General features: G+C 43.6%; 1 protein-coding gene across 6 annotated transcripts in view; it reads right to left on the reverse strand.

Annotated features, from left to right (window-relative positions):
* LOC138296313 (zinc finger protein 583-like) overlaps nt 1–12601 on the reverse strand; it is a 136491-nt gene extending 123890 nt beyond the window's left edge. For 3 of the 6 annotated variants that reach the window (XM_069235341.1, XM_069235345.1, XM_069235343.1), the window contains exon 1: nt 12305–12470. In XM_069235341.1, the coding sequence (XP_069091442.1) occupies nt 12305–12328 (24 nt within the window). In that variant the 5' untranslated portion in view covers nt 12329–12470. Of the gene's footprint in view, nt 1–12304 lie in introns of all 6 variants that reach the window. The other 3 variants (XM_069235346.1, XM_069235344.1, XM_069235342.1) reach the window with 2 other exon arrangements.
* Nucleotides 12602–19862: the final 7261 nt, after the last annotated feature.

Here is a 19862-nt window from a genome sequence, read left to right on the forward strand (position 1 = left end):
CTTCCTTGGGTGCATTTCTGCAGTCTTAGTCCAACGGGGGACTCTTCGTTTGCACCCTCCTCTGGGTTGGCAGAGGCTCCTGTCCTTCCTGAAGCTTCTTCCGACTTCTGGACTGGCCCTCCTTCCTTTGCAGGTCTTCAGGTCCAGGAATACACCATATGTTGTTTGCAGTCTTGCTTGGTTCTTTGCAATAACTCCAATTACAACTTGTAGTGTGTCCTAAGCAAACTTGCAGTACTTTACTCCTACTTTCCCAGGTTCTGGGGTGGGGTATTTTACTTACCTTCAATGTATTCTTACTCTCCCAGCAATTCTCTACACACTACACTTGTCTGGGGGGAGGGGGATTGGTGATTCGCATTCCACTTTCTTAGTATATGGTTTGTGATGCCCCAGACCTATTCTCTCCCATGGCATTCTATAGCATTTCCTATTGTTTACACTATCCTATGTCTAATTACTTACCTTATTTTGGTGTTTAGTGTATATAACTTACCTCCAGAAGGACTATTGCCTCTAAATTATTTTTGGCCTTGTGTCACCCAAATAAATACCTTGATTTTTGGTAACACTGAGAATTGTTTTTACTTGTGTATAAGTACTTGTCATTATAAGTGGTATTGCAGGAGCTTTGCATGTCTCCTAGTTCAGCCTAAGCTGCTCTGCTATAGCTACCTCTATCAGCCTAAGCTGCTGGAACACTACTACATTTCACTAATAAGGGATGACTGGACCTGATGTAAGGTGTAAGTACCCACAGTACCCACTACTAACCAGGCCAGCCTCCTACAATTAAGAATGAGGTCTTACTTTGCAACATACCAGATGACCTACTACCAACCATCAAACAAACAATTTGAAGTCACCAAGAATCTGAGATGCCCACAGAATGTGACATTAGAAACTGTTAGAAATGAGGGTCTCTAGTTGGAAGGGGTATGCACTCAGTCCAAGTAGGGACCACCACCTTAGTCAGGTAAGTCAGATACAAAAAGATAACCTGTGTGCATCCTCTGGTAGCTTGGCACAGAGCAGTCAGGGCTATTTTATGAGGCAATGTGTAAAGTATTTGTGCAACACACATACAGTGACACAATGAAAGCACCACAAAAAAGACCCCACACAGGTTTAGAAAAATAGATGATAATTTTGTAAATAAATCAAGACCAAAACGACAAAAAAAAACAATAAGTAGAAGTTGAGTCATGAATTTTTAAAGAATAAAGAGAGCTCTAGCACTTAGAAGCAAATAGTGCTTCAGGGGAAACTTGGGGTCTTGTTGGACCTCGACAAAGTCAAGAGTTCAGGCTGCCAGCGGCTACAGGGAACACACAGGCCCCGCTGAGCAAAGTACCTTAATCCTTGTTGCAGTCACAAGATGTGTATATTTTTTGCACGCAGTGCTGGCGATGCATTGGTTCTGAATGCAAAGCACTGGTGCTATGATGTATCAGTTCTAAAGCTGATGAGCCAGATTTCTCCATGCAATGAGAAGATGCGTCATTCTTCCTTCAGGAGTGACAGCGATGCAGTGGTTCCGATGCAATGTCAATGCGTTGGTTCCAAAGCTGTTGCGCTGGGTTTCTCCACGCAGTGAAGGGGTGCTCTGATCTTCCTTTGGTAGTGGCGGTAATGCAGTTGGTTCCGATGTGCCGATGATGCGATGACGAAGCACCAGTTCTATTCTAGCAACAGGGTTGATGCGTTCCTTGCCGCTTGCAGCAGGCAGGAGATGCATCCATTTAATTGATACAGGTATCTGGGTCTACTTCCAGTAAACCAGGCACAGAACCCAAGGGAGACTTTGATATCCCTGAGTCTCTGGCAAAAGAAAGCAAGCCAACAAGCCCTCAGAGATCACTTGGGGTGCAAGTCCAGCTCTCCGTCAGCAAGGTCCGAGAGCAGCAGGGCAGAACAGCAGGAGAGAACTCCTTCTGGGTCAGCAATCCAGCAGATTGACAGTTCTTGATGCAACACACCAGTTTTTCCAATAGAGTCCAGTTGTAGATCCAGAAGTGCCTAATCTGGTGGGGTCACAGTCCCAGTACTTATACAAAAATGGGCCTTTAAAATGAGGGCGACTTCAAAGAAGGGTCCTTGAAGTATACAAGTATCCTTTCTTCCTCAGCCACGGCACCAGGGTATCTTTAGGGGTTAATCAGCCCTTTGTGTGAGGGCAGGCACTGCCTATTCAGGTGTATCATCCCCTCCCACCCTTACTGCACAGGAAGAGCTTTCAGAATTTAGATAAATGCAAATCAGCAATCAGACACACCCAACTTTCCTGTGTTTGTGGCTGTCTAGAGGGAACGCCCAAATTATAGATCTCACCCACTACAGACTTGTATTGGAGACATGCTGAAGGCACGCATAGCAGTAAGAGCAAAGAAATGTCCGCTTTCTAAAAGTAACATTTCCAAAATAGTAATGTTAAATCTGGCTTTACCAGTAAAAAGGATTTATCATGACCTTTCCAAAGATATGTAACATGACACAACTACTCCCTTCTAATCAGGAATTTCAAGAAGCATAGGCCTCACAGTAGTGATAAATGACTTTGGAAGTTTTTCACTAACAGGACTTGTAAAACTTAATAGTACATGTCCTACCTTATTGGTACATAGCACCCTGCCCTAAAGGCTGCCTAGAGCCTAACTAAGGGATGGCTTAGATGTAATAAAAGGGGAGCTTGAGGCTTGGCAATGGGCTTTAAATGCCAAGTTGAAGTGGCAGTCAAACTGCACCTGCACGCACAGGCTCTGCAGTGGCAAGCCTGGGGATGTTTAAAGGGCTACCTCAATGGGTGGTACAATCAGTGCTGCAGGCCAACTAGTAGCATTTAATTTACATGCCCTGGGTACAAGGTATAACAATTTACAAGGGACTTACACGTAAATTAAATATGCCAATGTTGTATACACCAATGTTGCCATGTTTAGAGGACAAACACATGCTCTTTAGCACTGGTCAGCAGTGGTAAAGTGCTCAGAGTCCTAGGGCCAACAAAACGAATCAACAAAAATACCAGTCAAGCAGGAAAAATGTTTGGTGGAAGATCACCCTAAGGATGAAAGGTCTAACAGACGCCAAGAGATATAACACTCAGAAATCACCCACAGAGGTTTCTCTTGACTAGCTAAAGCAATATAGAACATATTGCCAGTGGGAATCCTATTACCTGAATTTGTACTTATTATTATTTTTTTTAACTGAATGCTTTTCCTGTTTGACTTATGTCTAAAATAATTGTCCTAAGCCTCTTCCTGTAATAAGCAGTTTCACCTTGAATACCCACTCTTACCCACCACCTGTCCTTACCCAAGCCTCCCACAGGGATCCCCCTTTTCAACTGTTCTCTCTTCCATTTGCCTCTAACATTTCAAGTTACAGCCTACAACCATACACTTGTCTTCACTTTTCTTATCCACTGGTGACTTGTTCTTCATTGATACTTCTTAGTCTTTGCCTGTGGCCCTCATCCAACTCTACATTCTTGGACCATTCTCATCCTCACTGCTCCAGTTCACTACCCCCTCCTGCTGCTTGTGTTCCTATTCAGACTGAAGGTGACCTGGCAGTTTGTGCTGGACTGTTCCACTTGATCTGATTTGGTGCAGTGGGCAAAAACATAATGGACTGGAATGTAGCCCAAGTGACTATCAGTGGTTGAGATTTGAGCCGACATTGCTCCTCATCTTTTGTTGTTTGAAAATGAGGCCCTAAGTGTGAATGGTAAGCCTAGATGTGAGGTGCATATGTAACATAGGATCCAAGCTGCACCTTACTGATGAGGGCCAAGAAGGCTTACACCAGTCTGGAGTTGCTTGTGTTCTCAAGAGAACACTTGGTCTTCAGTCAGGCTGGACTATTCCCAGAGAAGCAGGATCAGGACTGACTTGCATGTAGTTGCTCTTCATCTGGAGTGGCACAGTGGGCAAAACAGTGATGAACTTGTGTTCCCCTTCAAAGTGGTCTGCAAAATTAGGCAGGTCAGTTCCTAATAGGGCAGGGCCAGGATTGATTTGTGTATGAATGGTGCCATTTGGAGTGGCGCAGGAGGCAAAATTAAAAGAATGGACTGCTATGAGGCTCCCAAGTGATAACTTCTGCAAGCATTCCATTCATCACTCTTTTTTGCTCAAATATTTTGCTAAGCACTGTCATATCAATTAGCAGGAAAAGGAAAGCTATAGTTAATTAACACCGGGATCAGTGACATAAAACTGCTATGAGATATCAACCACATTGTGATGTTAGAAAAACAAATCAGAATTTCAATGAATAGTAACTGAACATCAGGCCCTTTTTACAAAGCTGAGATCATTAAAGTTTTGTGCTCTTATCAACACCATATTTAATAATCTTTACCAATTTACCATTTCTAGTTCAGGGCACAAATCAGGGTTGGATGGAGTCCCTCCAGTATTTGTGGTGGAGAACTCCACCGCCTCTAGCCCATAGTTGAGAGAGGCTATTGGGTGTTTATGGTGGCACCTAGTACCTACCACATGGTTTGCTTGTATTTTAAAACAACATAACGTAACAGGCATGCTTGTAATGTTGTCTCAGAGTATTTTAAAGCCTCCACACCACTGGCAGATTTCTCATTATCAGTGATAATGGCCAGCAAAGGGTAGTTTTTGGATGTCTTAAATGCACACAATTACCCTTTTCATGGCTTCACCAAGTGTGAAAGCAGGAAAGAAAGACATTAACAGAAATCAATTAACTCTTAAAAAAATATAACCACACATTGTATTTACTTTGTAAAACAAGCTTTAAAAAGTAACTCTCCTGCCATGATGTCCCACCTGCAAGTGTCTAGTAGCCTGCTTTTTTTTGGCCCTAGCTTCACACTATTCTAGTATGCGCACAAAGTCCTAGGCCATGTCCATTGACATGCATGAGGTCCTGGACCTGTCCAGTGATGTGAAGGGGCGCACCAAGCATGTCCTTATTTACTGACAATAGAGTTCTGTCCCTGTTGTGGGTTTAGCATGCAGAATGTTAGTGGCAGCGTTTTTTTTATCCATAGTTGTAACTAAACCGTTTTACCTGTGACCCTTGAATGGAGGCCTACTGTTCCACTTGTATATCTTTCACATCTATGAGCTAACCCAAATCCTAGCACTAACAACCCAAGTGTATGTTCTTTATGTTTGTTTGTGTATGTCACCTGTGTGGTACATGTAGAATGCTTGAGTGAGCCAGAGTAATGGAGATCTATGGGTTCAATTTTGGAAACTCCTAAATGCTCCTGTACACAAGATGGAAGTGAGGTTATTTTCCTAGGCAGCGGAAGTGTTTTGCTGACTTTCCTGAAACAGGAAGAAGGAGACCTAGGGCCAGATGTAGTAAGCCGTTTGCATGGTGCAAACGGCGAAGATCGCAGTTTGCGCCATGCAAACAGCCTTCTGCGATGCGCATTCACAATTTGTGAGACAGAACTGACTAGCAAATTGAGAATGCGACTCGCAAATAGGAAGGGGTGTTCCCTTCCTATTTGCGACTCGCATCGCAATTCGCAGTTACCACCAGTGTAACACTGGTGGTAACTCATTCGCAAAAGGGAAGGGGTCACCATGGTTCCCATTCCCCCTTGTGAATGTTGCCCACAAGGTTTTTTCAGAGCAGGCAGTGGTCCAATGGACCACTGCCTACTCTGAAAAAACAAAAACAAATGGTTTCGTTATTTTTTTTATTTTGCAACTCGTTTTCCTTTAAGGAAAACGGGCTGCAAAATAAAAATAAAAAACTGCTTTATTTAAAAAGCAGTCACAGACATGGAGGTTCACCATCCCTGTGAGTGCAGGGACTCGCTATGGGGTCGCAAAATGCGACCCACCTCAATATTAATGAGGTGGGTCTTTGCGACCCCATAGCGACTCGCAGTCGGTGTCTGAGACACCGTACAGCATCCGATTTTGTGAATCGGAAATTGCGAGTCGCACTGACCCGCAATTTCCGATTTGCAAAATTGGACTTAGCTACATGTGGCCCCTAGACACTGATGTTGGGACAGAGGAGACAAAGCTCCATTAGAAATTTAAGTAGGGCTTTTGCTAAGGGGGGTTTGCTATTTAGTCTTTGTGTACCACTGCCATGGTAGATGGTAGGAGTGAAGGACGGGACTGTGTTCCCTGTTGTAAAGGTAATTGAGACCCCCATTAGTTAAAGTTGGTCTTTTGTCCCGTACCCTGAATAATGCTCAGTGTGGCAGTTAATAGCCACGCAAATAAAGCTCAAAACTCCTTGTGTCTCTGATGTGGATGCTCCAAGTTAGAGACTACCCTACGAGGAGGAGCATCACGCTACACAAAGGCTTGTCTGGAAGTTCAGGCTAGCTGTTCCCATTGGAGTAGGGTCAAGACTGATTTGCATATGACTGGGTCCAAAAAGAGGTGGGTTTGAGTGTGAAATAATGATGGACTGGGATGCAGCCTCAAGTACCTGCCAGTGGCTGAGACTAATTCAAGCATTCCATCTGTTACTTTTTTATAACATAGTGTGTCACCCTAAGTGAGACGGGTATGCCCAGACGTGTGTCCCAAGCACACTATCACTGGAACCAAGCTATACCTTGCTTGTGTTCTGAATCAGGGAGGACCTGGCCTAGCAGTTCAGGCTGGACTGTACTGTTCCCACTGAAGCAGGGTCAAAACGGATTTGCATATTTCTGCGTCCAAATGGAGGTGGCAAGGTGTGAAAAATAATGATGAGCTGGGATGTGGCCCCAAGTAATCACCAGTGGCTGAGGCTGATTCAAGTATTCCATCCATCACTTTTTTGTACACTTTAGTCTGTCAGGAAAGCAGCCTGGAAAGGACACCTGAAAGAAGAATCATGACTAACCAGTTCTGAAAGTGCAAACACGGAATATCCACATCTCCTGTCTATTTTGACTTTATAACAACAGGAGCCACTGGCCCACTTGTTGTTCCAGTTCCAGGCTCTCTTTGAGCAAAGAAGGGAGAGCTCTGAAGAGTACTTCAAGGACTGCTGTGCAAAAACAGCAGGTGTCTGCCTGACAGCCAGCATTCAAGAGTTGATGGGTACATCACCTGAAGCCTTGCCTGCAAGAAAGGAACTGTTCGTCTGACCTTAAGCACCCAAACCCCAACCTTCCTTCAGAGGAAAGAAAAAAAGTCTGCTAATCCTGCAGTAGGTGTGTCTTTCAATGGAGACCATGAAGCAGCTTGACCCCCAGGGGTGAGTGAGTCTTCAAGAACAGGACGACTGAGAAGAGTAATCTGCAGTCCCTGAGAAACTTGGATGCAGTCTCTCCGTACAAATGACTTCATGTGGGAACCACAACTCAACTTGTGCCTCAAGGGTGTGGAATTTAATAAAATATCTACTTTCCAATGGGGCAGGTTGCTTCATAAATCTACTTGCTGTTAGACCTGTCAGCCTTAGGGTGAACATTTCCCAAACAATTTGCCTGCTTGCTTCCATTTTGTCTGGATGTTTGCTCTGTTGGCATTAGGACTCTGTGCACTTTACCACTGCTAACCAGTGCAAAAGTGCATGTGCTTACTCCCCTAAACATGGCTTGATTGGCATATAACTGATTAGCATATTTAATTTACATGTAAGTCCCTCGTAGAGTGGTATACCATATACCCAGGGCCTGTAAATTGAATGCTATGAGTGGGCATGCAGCACTTATTGTGCCACCCACTTAGGTGGCACCTTAAAGCTTGTCCCAGGCTTGCCACTGCAGCATGCAGGCAGTGTCCCCCTGCCTTGTCGACTTGGCATTTAAAACCCCTTACCAAGTCTTAAACTTCCCTTTTCCCTTTTATTACATATACTTCACCTCTGAGGTAGTTCCTAAGTAGCCCATGGGACAGGGTGCTGTGTAATTAAAAGGTAGGATATATACTCTTTAGTTTTACATGTCTTAGTAGTAAAAAACTCCCAAATGTGTTTTCTCACTACTGAGAGGCCTACCCCTCCCATAGGGTAACATTGGTGACTCCTAAAATTAATAATTTGTAATTCCTAAACCAGAGGTGGTAGATATGTCATTTTGGGTACCTATGAATTTGTAATGATAAACCCTATTTAATGGTAAAGTCAGATTTATCATCACAAGTTTGAAAATACCACTTGTAAAAAGTTGGCATTTTCCTGCCCCCAGCCCTCTGTCTGTAATCTGCCTAAGATCACATGACTAGGTGTAACTGACAGTTGGGACTTTGTGAATTCACCCCAGTCAGTCACACAATCAGGGGATTAGCAGAGCCAGAATGGGCCATTAACGGACTTGATGGGGCGGAGCTAAGCACAGCCCTACTTGCAACTGAATAGGTTGGGCTCTGCAACCACACAATAAGCTTAACAACCCTGTATTGTCAGTGCAGCCAGCTAGGAGCCAGGGCAGGCAGGAAATTCCTGGAACCCCAGAGAACCCTTTTGGAAACCGCTCCCAACTTATAGGAGCATGGCACCGGGGTATAAAAAGAGCGCTCTCAGACCTCCTCCTCAGTTCACTACTGAACCTGTGGAAGGACTCTCAGACGAGTGCCTGCTGTTGTGACCTGCTGTGCACTTGGCTAGACTGCTGCTGTACCTGGAAGGACTGCTTAGCTGTATGGAGCCTTCTTGGGACCTTCAGAAACAAGCTCTGATGCAGAGCCCTGCATTATCACTTACACCCAGGACTCCAGAAATGACTCGAAGCGCTAGTTCAGCTGGTCTCCTGTTTTGAGCCACAGGGACATAACAGGCTGCCACCACCTGAAATCTGTACCTGGACCCAGCATGAGTGAGTCTTGCACCCTCAACAGGTCTCTCTCCACTCCTGGGCTGTTGGCTATGGTGCTAATAGTGCCTGGGTAGCCATTTTCTAAAACTGAGGACTTGCTATTTTGAACTTTAAAAAAATCAGAACTGTGTTTTTACTAATCAAATTGTCATTGTTTTGGTTTCACAAAATGTATTAAAGGTTTTTTCTAAAATGGTATGGTATTTTTATTGTGATGTGGTTTCACTGTGTTGTGGTTTGTGTACTGTATAAATACTTAACAGACTGCCTCTAAGTTAAGCCTGACTGCTTTTTGTGCCTAGCTACCAAGGGTTAAGTTATTAACTTTCTGTGGTTCACCCGGCAAGGGATTGTGGCTGCTGATTGCCCGGGGTTGACATCCCAGTCAACCAACATCCCAATTTCCCACACTTAACCTGTAAATAATCCACTTGTCCCTTTGGTGCCACTTAGTACAGCGACAAATTATTGCAGACATTTCAACATATAGGAGCTCTGAATATAGCCTCTCCAATTATGCTCGGGCTCATAATAGTAGGGTTTGAATACTAGCAATTCCCTTGCATTGCCAACTTTCCTCAGATCTACATACTGGGGCTGGAGGTAGATATAACAGTTTCACAGTTGGAATGCCTTTTTGAGCCTGTGCAATCCTACTAACTTCCATATTTCAGGGGTTTTCACCAGCTCTTCCCTAATATTTTCCCATACTGAGAAAGGTTGGAAATTTACATCTGACAAAGGCAAAAGTACAATTTCTTTCAGGGTTGGGGAAAAAAAGTGGTTGGAGGGAAAATGAACTTGCAAACGCTCAACAGATTTTCAAACGAGCAAATCGAAACATGCATATTAGCTCCCGCTAAAATGAAGTTCACAAATATCAGCAGGAGTACAATTTCCTGGCCTACTTCTGTAAATTCTTCTGAGTTCATGAAGACCGTAAATGGCAACTAATGAAAGGACATATACCATTGGTGCACCATTGTGACTTTCTTTAAAAATTGGGCCCCTAATTAGGTCTGGCATTAACAAAGACCTTTTGTTTTTATTAAAATTCTATCTCTTTCGCTGCCTATCGATTGACTGACTTCACTGTGAGTAACAGCATTCTGCTCTTTCACAAGGAGCATATTAGCACACAAAGAAGTGTTATTCAGTGCCAAGTATGCTCTGGAAATGTGTGGTTTTTGAGATCAAAAAAAATTATAGAAATATTTTATTGCTTTTGCACAACAAACAAATACAGTTGCTTTGTTCTGCCCAGTTTCACAAGTAAAATTATCCATTCTGGTAATATGGTCCCAGGTCCAGTTCTAATCATTGTCCCCCAAAATACAGCAAATGTAATACTGATGTTTTGCTAACCCATGAGTGTGTGGTATTCCCACCATTTCATCAGTGGTGTAACCAAATTGATGGGGGCCCCCTGCAAAGAAAATGGTGCACCCCACAGATTTACTAAGGCCAAGTGCTGTGCAGAGGGTGCCCCATGGAGCTTGCGCCCCCCCCCCCCACACTGCTGGGTATGTGGGGGCCCTTGGTACACAACTGTATTTCTTCCACACCTTTTGGAATTTTGAGGAACAAAAACTATTTTTACTTTTGCCAATGTCTCTTTATAATGGTAAGGGCCCGACAGCTCTCACAGCTATAATGTTGTGCAAAAACCATGTCAAACAAGACATGCACTGACAAAACCTAAAAGCTGACCACCAATGCCAGACCTTTTGGCTTTGCCAATGTTTGCGTATTTTCGTCTTTTTCATAATCCTGTTGAAAATAGTTACACTGATTTTCCATTATGGATTTTTGGGGGGAATACTAGCATGCATTAACACATTTTACTAAATGAGGCTTCAAAGAAATAGCACCAAAAGTTTCACAGCAGTTTAGCAAAATGTTTTTTCCTAGTTACATTTTTTGTGTAAAATGTATTTTTGTAAGCAAAGACTCATCAATCTTGCTTTCAAGAGTCTGCAAATATGTGCATCTAGTCAGAAAGCATAGTTTGAGCATTATTCATTGCCTCATATTGTTAAAATTTGCAAACGTGTGTATACATTTGTATACTGGGACCACTCTCAGTGGTGCAGTAGGAGGCTTCCAACATTTCCTTAGAGCACTCATCCTAACAATAAAACCTCTGCATTAATGAACCATGAATACAAGTTTGAGTAGCATTAACATATAAACACAAATATTACCTTAACTGCAGACAATGTCCTTCCCTGATCCATAATGTACTGTAAACTGGCAGCCAAAGAGTCTGTGTTGCAGGAGGTTGGGCCTACTTGTACCAAGGACAAAATAGCCAAGAAACCTGTTGTCCTTGAAACCAAACAATATGTCCTGGGCATCAGGCTATAGGAATCCCACATCTCAGCTGCATCAAAGAACTGTGCCCAAGCACACTGTGCTACTTCATCAAACAACTTGTGCCTGAGCTGACTGTGCCACTCCATTTGAGAACTGTGCTCCAGAGAATTGTTCTGCTGCATCGAAGAACTATGCACTAGTATTCTGTGCCACTGGATCAAGAAACTGTGTCCAAGGTGGATTGTGATGCACCAAAGACTGTGTCGGAGGCAGCCCACGTCGCTGACCTCTAACCTAGAGGGTCTAAACAACGTATCTCACCAGAGCCCCGAAATGGAATTCTTTGACAACGGGAGACCTGTATCATCATTAGGCAAATAACCCGAATCCTTACAGCTGAAGCCCAGTTGCACCTGCTTACCCCATAGCTACCCGAACTGGGTGTGACAAACGTGCAGTCTGGGGGGCACTCCAGATCACAAACGTCATGCACCATGTCACATTTTGAAATGTATCTCAAATAACTGTGTTTACGTTTATGTATTATTGCTTATACTAACTTCACTAGTTCTAAATACACGCGACAACATAAAAATTGTGTAGCTTCTAAATAATTCTGTTCATTATTATTATTATATGTATTAGTACATCAAATCTGTACATTATTTAATGTTACATACATGATTAAATGTTTATAAATGTATGGGTTATGTTTTAAAAATGGACTCACGTCTCAAATGCTTACTTTTTGTTGTTTAGCTATATGTTGAAGTATGTATGATTAAGAAATAAAAATATACGTTGCACTCACATAGTATAGTCTTATACTACACATAGTATAGTCTTAAGTATTAAAGACTGCATCTTAGCCATGTCTGTAAAATAAGCTCTTTCCTTTCTACAAAATGGATGTTACAGGGGCGTGACATCACTGAATGTGACGCCTTTGCATATGCTACACCCTCCCACACTATTTTTCAGAACTTTAAGGACTGTTGCCCTGATTTACTGTTAAAGGGATCATACTGAACATGAAATGTGTCTGGGCTGCTGTGGTGCAACCTGATTAACAAAAAGCTGTAGTTTATTTAAAATATATTAAGCTATTCACAGTAAATATAGAAACAAACATGAAAGGAAATGCAGATGTTATGCTAATTTTCAGCATTGCATTTTGTTTACTTTATTCATCCTTTCCCCGGCTTGCAAGCTACTCACCTTCTGTGGATCTTCCAGCAACATTTTTCTCTTTACTGAGATTGTTTTTTTCAGATGAAAATGCAATGTCACAGCTGTAACTAAGCAACAGGTGAATTCTCGGCATCAAATGCCTACGGGTCACCTAGCACGCCCCCGTTGAACGGAACTAAGAGGAGCGCGAATTCGGTTCCACCCTGTCCTTTTCATTGCACATGCTTACAACTCGAAGAACTAATCAACTGGACAAGTCAAGCACAACAACACCCCGTAACTGAAGGTGAAAACGGAAGCGGGAGAAATGGTGCTTTATTGACCAATCAGCGCATTGTTAAGAACATGTCACCATTTCCTGCAGAGACGGCGTTGCACACCAAAGACTACAGTGGAAGTACAACATTTTACGAGCCTGCACTCGGGATTTCGTCAATTTCGTAGCCATCTTGCAATGGAAACACTACTGTTTTTTGTGTGAAAATTTTAAATGTGTACTCAATAGAAGTCACGGCCTGTAGGCAAAAACGGAAATTCTCAGGAATATATTACTTCAATTTACGCCTATTAATTTAAATCACATTTTAAAAAAGCAACACGGATATTTAATATGGTTGTTAGCAGTATGCTTTTATCAGCAATGTAATTGCTAAAAATCCACTGCTCTCTATCCACGAAGTGGGGGCGAAGAGCTGATAACACAGAGGGAGGGAATAATATTATTATGATTTTAAAAAAAACAAACTCTGCTACAAAAAATGGGCAACAAGAACAAATACACATACATGCCAACATTTCAGAACAGGAAAGTGGGAGATTTGGGAAAAAATTGAGGAATGTATTTTCCCCATTGACTATTGAAGCAGAGTCAATTTCATGTATGAGACAGACAAAATAAAGCCATAATTACTTCAAAAACCAGGAGTCCCTGTCTGTTGCCATGTATGAATATAATAGTGAATATGCTCTGGTTGACTTAATTCTATGTCAGTAACCGAGGCTTCGGATTATGCTTCTCTTCCTTTACTGAATCAAACACAGCAGCCAAAGAGTTAAAACATTAAAACTACAACTCCCATAAACATTTGTAGTCCAGGCTGCCCAATCCCAGGCAAGCCTCATCTATAAAGTGTCACCATAACAACAGAACTTCCTCTTTATTTGCTGCAGCACAGCCGGAGTTAAGTCCCGTTTTCTCTTTATTAACTTGAATGCTTGGTGTAAAGTATTGTAATTTAATTGCTGTTACCATCCTATGGAGCGAGAGCGGGGCTGAACGGCGCCAGAGTAGGCGGCGGTCTTTTGAACCACTCGCTTTTGATGTCCGACGCGTGGTCGGAGGCTTATTTGACTGCCTCCGATCGCGCGCCGCATGTTGCACTGCTTTCATGCCGGCCGCGGGGTTTTTTCTTTGATGTTCCCGCGGCACGGCTTCAGTGCAGAGTTACCGGTCTCCCTGGAGACCGAGCTGGCGCTGGCTCTTAGGGGAGAGCAGTCCGCTCTCTATTTCTAGCTTTTTGGTTCCCTTGCCCCGGTACAAGTCGGAGCTGGGTTTTTTCTTCAGATTCCCGGCTCGTGCTGCACACGAGTGAGGAGAAAAAGCGCATTCTGCCCCCAGAACACCCGACGGGGCGAATAAACGTTGCAGGCTTGACCCTCCACTTGATTTGGCCGATTTTTAGGTCTATTTTTAGACTCCATGAATAAACTGGTGATTTACCTGCCGGGGTTTTCCTCCCCCCTTGAACTCTGTCTGTCTCCTGCCATGGCTTATCTTGCTGGGGAGGAAGAGTACTATCAGGAGGAGGTTGAAGCACCTGTACCTGAACAGATGGAGGAGAGATTGTTTCAGGCTCTTGGGCACCATTTTCAGGATTCTGTTAACCAGGCCTTGATTAAGGCCCTGAAACCTTTTACTATACCTTTGGTCCGATATGAACGGGGAGAATTGATGGGGCCTATTCCCACTGGATCAGGGGCCAGAGAGCCTTCACCCGGAGAGGCTGGCTTGTCCAGTAAGAGTTCTTTGAATCCGCTGTCTTCAGCAGAGATTCTGGCCCAGATGGCATCAGCGGTGATCAACCACCCCCTGAAAATTTCATTTTCCCCTCGGGGGCGCCTAGAGAGTTTTCACAATCATCTGATTCCCACTCAGATTCAGATATTTCTGAACCCAAAATAGGGGGCAAACGCAAACGTAAAGCCAAACATTATTCTGCGGACAAAGTTACCCCTCATGGGAACTTACTTTTTGATCCAGAGAACATTGTTCATCCCAGATCCACTGATTGGGTACCTTGTGCTGAGGTGGCCCATTACGTACAAGATAGGTTACGCAAGGACTTCGATAAAGATATTCGCAGCACTCTTCGATCGGAATGCCCTCGACCCTCTCTGCAGGGCAAAGTGGCTGACATTCCGGAGCTGGATCCCAGTGTTGCAACCTTCTTAAGAAAGTTTACCAAAGATCCCAAAAAAGGACTTGACCGCGCCTGGAAGGGATGTCAAGACAAGATGCTGGATCTGTCCGGTCCCATTACTAAAATCCATGAGTTGGCAGTTCAGGCTAAGGAAACTAACACTATCCTTGACCCTCAAACTGTAATGGAATGGGCCCAAAGAGCCATTTGCCTTCTCGGAAACGCGAACTGCACCATGTCTACTGAGCGCAGGAAATCGTTTCTTATGCGGATCGATCCAAAATTGGCGGAACTTGCTCCCTCTTAGCCGGGCCCCTTGGCCAATGGCCTCCTTTTTGGAGAGAAATTTGTTAAAGATTTGGGTAAATATGTCTCTACTTTTACGGCTCTTGACAAAGCCCAATCTTTCATGAAGCGGATGTTCACGGGTGGCCTTTTTACCAGGGCCGGACGTTACCGAGGTTGAGTGTCAGGCCGTGGTTTCCAGCAGACCTCCCCCAACTACACCCCCAGAGGTCAAGGATACTATCAATCCTCCGGATTCTACCCTTCCAGAGGTAGAAGAGGCCGTGGCCGCGGCTTCAGAGGAAGAGGAGCTGATCGCTCTCAAGATTCCAATAATTCAGGTGAAAATTATTCATTTTTCGGAAGTGATTCTTCGGGGAAGATTAGAGCGTCACGCTCAAGCATGGGCCCGTATCTCTCAAGACTCTTGGGTTCTTCAGACAGTCAGGGGCTACAAGTTAGACTTTTACTCCAGACCGTTCCAGAGTCATCCCCCTCTCCCTCTCCATTTTTCCCTAGCAGAAAGCAGTTTTATAGACGTAGAAATCAATAGCCTTCTCCTCAAGGAGGCGATTGTCCCCTCAGTACCCCAGGTAAACGGTTTTGTCACTACTATTTTTCTCGTTCCAAAGAAAGAAAAGGGCTTACGCCTAGTGTTGAATCTGAGAGAATTCAACCAATGGATAGTCTACCGTCATTTCAAGATGGAGGGTATCCACATGTTACGCGATCTCCTTCAAGAAAAAGATTGGTTAGTGCATTTAGACCTAAAAGACGCTTATCGGTCAGTCCCAATTTTCGCCCCCATCGGCATTTTCTTCAGTTCCAATGGATGCACCAATGGTTCGAGTTCAAAGTCCTCCCCTTTTGCCTTTCATCTGCCCCGTGGTGATTCACGAAACTTCTCCGTCCGGCTGCCCAGTTCCTTCGAGAATGAGGCGTTCGCCTCATTATTTATCTCGACGATCTTTTGATTATGGCTCAGTCCAGGGAGTTAGTCCTAAGGCATCTCTCTTGGACAATTCAGATCCTTCAAGACCTAGGTTTCTTAATCAACAGCGAGAAGTCTGTGACATCTCTAACGCAGGGTATAGAATTCTTAGGTTTTCAAGTAGATTCAGTTCTAGCGCAACTGAGATTACCCCTGGCAAAGCGGACTTCTATCAAGAAAGAGTTACGGAAAGCCCTTGCCTCTCCGACTATATCCTTGCGGATTTTAGCCCGGTTGGTGGGGCTTTTGGCCTCCTCCATTCAGGCGATTTTTCCGGTCCCGTAACATTACAGAGCCCTTCAACGTCTCAAGATTTTGCATTTGCACAGGGGACTGTCCTATTCGGACCAGATTCTGCTGTCAGAGGAAGCCAAGACTGAGATCGTTTGGTGGCTGACTCACATTGAAGCGTGGAATGGCAGAGCCATTTTCGCCTCCTTACCAGAGATGGTCATAGAGTCGGATGCCAGCCGTTGGGGCTGGGGAGCTCGTTGTGGCTCGGTGGAGACGGGAGGACGGTGGTCCTCGGAGGAGTTGAGACTTCATATCAATTATTTGGAGCTCCTAGCGTTTTTTTTTGCGATCCGGTCACTGTCCCCCAACAAAGCCAGTTGTTGCATTCTTTTGAGAATGGACAACATCTCAGCGGTGAGATACATCAATCGACTGGGGGGAACCAGATCTCATCTGTTGGCGGAGATAGCCAGAGAGTTTTGGCATTTTTGCCTTCAGAATCAGATTCATGTGATAGCGGAATACCTTCCGGGGCGCTCCAATGTGGTAGCGGACTGGAATTAACGTTTCTTGAAGGACAGCAGCGATTGAATGCGGCACAGAACGATTTTTCAGAACCTCTCAAAGAGATGGGGTCCCTGTGTGACGGATTTGTTCGCATCCCGTCTCAGTGCTCAGCTGCCAAACTTTTACAGTTGGAGACCGGATCCGTTGGCAATGGGTACGGATGCTTTTCTTCAAGATTGGTCGCACCATCTTCTCTATGCCTTTCCCCCCTTATCAATGATTCAGAGGGTCTTTGCTCAAGTAAAGAGGCAATTGGCCAACATCATTTTAGTGACACCGCTTTGGAAAGCTCAGGCTTGGTTCCGATGACTAACGTGTGCATCCCCAGTTCTTCTGCCATTATTCCCGTCTCTTCTTCTGGACCCCTTGGGGGCCCCTCACCCGCTGGTGATCCAGAATCAACTGAGTCTCATGGCATGGAGACTTTCAGGAGACCTTGGCAAGTCCCGGGAGTTTCAGGGGAAGCTTTGTTCTTTTTGTCCCAATCTTGGGCTCCTTCCACTCACAAGCGATACGAGGCCTCCTGGAAGAGATGAATGGGTTGGTGCAGTGAACGGAGTATTGTTCCCTTGGGGGCCCAAATTTCCATGATTGCTAACTTTCTCTCTGAATTGGCTTCGCAGGGTCTCGCTTACAGGATGGTTAATAGCTTTAGGTCTGCTATTTTGGCGGGTCACCCCCATGTGGATGGTAGGCCTGTGGGCGAGCATCCTTTGATTTCTAAGATTCTTTGGGGTATTCGGATGGTTAACCCCCCTCAGGCTCGATATTCGGTTTTGTGGGATGTTAATATTGTTCTTAATTTCCTTAAGACATGGCCTTGTAACGACGACTTGTCGCATAAACAATTGTTCGCTAAATTAACGGTTCTTTTATGCCTTATTTCGTGCAGATGTGTTTCGGACGTTAAAGCTTTGGATTTGACAGGAAGAGTATTCATTCCTACAGGAGTTTCTTTCTCAATTTGAAAACGTACATAAACTGCATCCAGATGTATTTCTTACCCTGCTTTTTTGCAAAATCAAAAATTGTGTGTCTTGCAATGCTTGAAAGCTTATGAGAATTGTAAGAGAGAGTCTCGCAGGGACTCAGGAGGCCAACTGTTGGTTTTGTTGCAAAAGCCTTATGGGCCTGTCTCTGCAGCCACTTTGGCCAGGTGGGTTAAGTTGTTGTTGGGAGAAGCAGGCATTGATACCTCTATGTTTGGGGCTCACTCAATTCGGGGAGCTATGGCTTCCAAATCCTTTGGAGCGGGTTCCAGACTGGAAGACGTTATGGCAGCGGCGGATTGGTCTTCGGACAATACGTTTGAAATTCTTTATCATAAACCTATTGTTGACATAGCTTCTACGGTGGTAAATCAGCTTTAAACCAGCATAATCCGAAGCCTCCGTTCCTGACATAGTATAAAAAAAATTTCTAGCTAACGCGTCAAGAATTTTCAATTCTATTAAGGACACAGAGGCGAAGATTATCCCACCCGTAAAGGTTACAAGTTTGTAATGATGATTAAAATGATCGCATTCAAAAGCATATTGTAACCATGACATATGTTTATTGTTTTTTCCCCCCTTGAGACTTTTGTTTTTTTCCAAGAGCACTACTGGTTTGTTCTTTTTCTTTAGGTGCAGTTACTAAAGGAGAATGAGTACCTTTCATCCTGGAGGTCGGAGTTCTATTGCCTGGAGGTTTTCGTTTACATGTTCCGCTGAGAGTTTTAAGACTGGGAGTTGGTTCGTCTTCGCAAAGAAAGAGGAAGTTCCGTTGTTATGGTGACAATTATAGCTGAGGCTTGCCTGGGATTGGGCAGCCTGGACTACACATGTTTATGGGAGTTGTAGTTTTAATGTTTTAACTCTTTGGCTGCTGTGTTTGATTCAGAAAAGGAAGAGAAGCATAATCCTCGCCTCCGTATCCTTAATAGAATTGAAAATTCTTGACGCGTTAGCTAGAATTTTTTTTCCTGTCACCAACATTCTGCTTTGCAAAATAGCATGTGAGTTTAAACCATCTGCTGCAGAGATCTTTATAAACCCAGCAAAGTATGTGGAATAAGGTGGGTACGATTACTCCAGTGTTTGCATATGCTGGAGAGTGCATGGAAGCGGTGGTCAGACTTCTTCTGGGTCTTTTCAGAGTGCTGAGGGACAAAGGAGTTAGCATCAAATTCACATTTACAATTCTGTGAAGCCTATTTGGCTACACAAAGAGGACCTGGAATCAATATTAAAGTTCAGTAGGATTAAAAATTGTTAACGCTGTGTTTTTAAAGAAATTACTAATGAATATTCATGTATTTTGAGTGTTGAATTTGCGTAGAAATTGTATTAAGTTAGAGAAAATTAATGCACTCATTTGAAAGTGTGACCACGTTAGTGGCCATCAGTGTTCACAAAATTTACTTATTAATGGCTCATTAATATGAAATGATGATTTTATGTTTCATTAATGTAGTAATACTTCATATTAAGGGTTGTATATTATGTTTTAGCTTTATTAATTGAAAGCCTTAACAGAGGACTTGGCTTAGCTGCACGGCCTCATGTCAAGCTGTATTTCTTAGGTGTTTAATAAAATGTTTGCTTAGAGAATTAAATTGTGATTTTTCCACTGTGCTGACCTAATGTGCTTTTAGCTAAAAGTCTTTCTCATGAAAACTGCTTGCTATGAGACGATGTACTAGCTAATGCAACATTGTTAATGCAATGTGTGTGAGACTGACTTTCTCAGGAGAATACAATGAAGACTCTGACTAGATTATAAGCTGCAACAATATTGTTACTTGACAAGCCGGATGATGAAAACAGTATGAAAGGAGCCAATCATCGACATGTGAACTGCATACTAGTAGAAAAGTAGATTAGAATTTTTAGTTTTATTGGACAAAGTGTGAACATGTGATCCCTTGACACATAGGGAATTTGGAAGTATTTTTAGGAAATCTAACTTAGCCGGACTGCACAGAGGGGAGATAGACTTTTTGCCCATTTTCCGTCTTGAGAAGAGACATACTTAATGTTGGACCTGGCTTTTTGACAGGGACATCCCCAAACTTTTTGCCTCCTTCCTCCTATTTTTTCTGACCTGT

This window comes from Pleurodeles waltl, chromosome 5 (assembly GCF_031143425.1).
Source record: "Pleurodeles waltl isolate 20211129_DDA chromosome 5, aPleWal1.hap1.20221129, whole genome shotgun sequence".
Classification (NCBI taxonomy): domain Eukaryota; kingdom Metazoa; phylum Chordata; class Amphibia; order Caudata; family Salamandridae; genus Pleurodeles; species Pleurodeles waltl.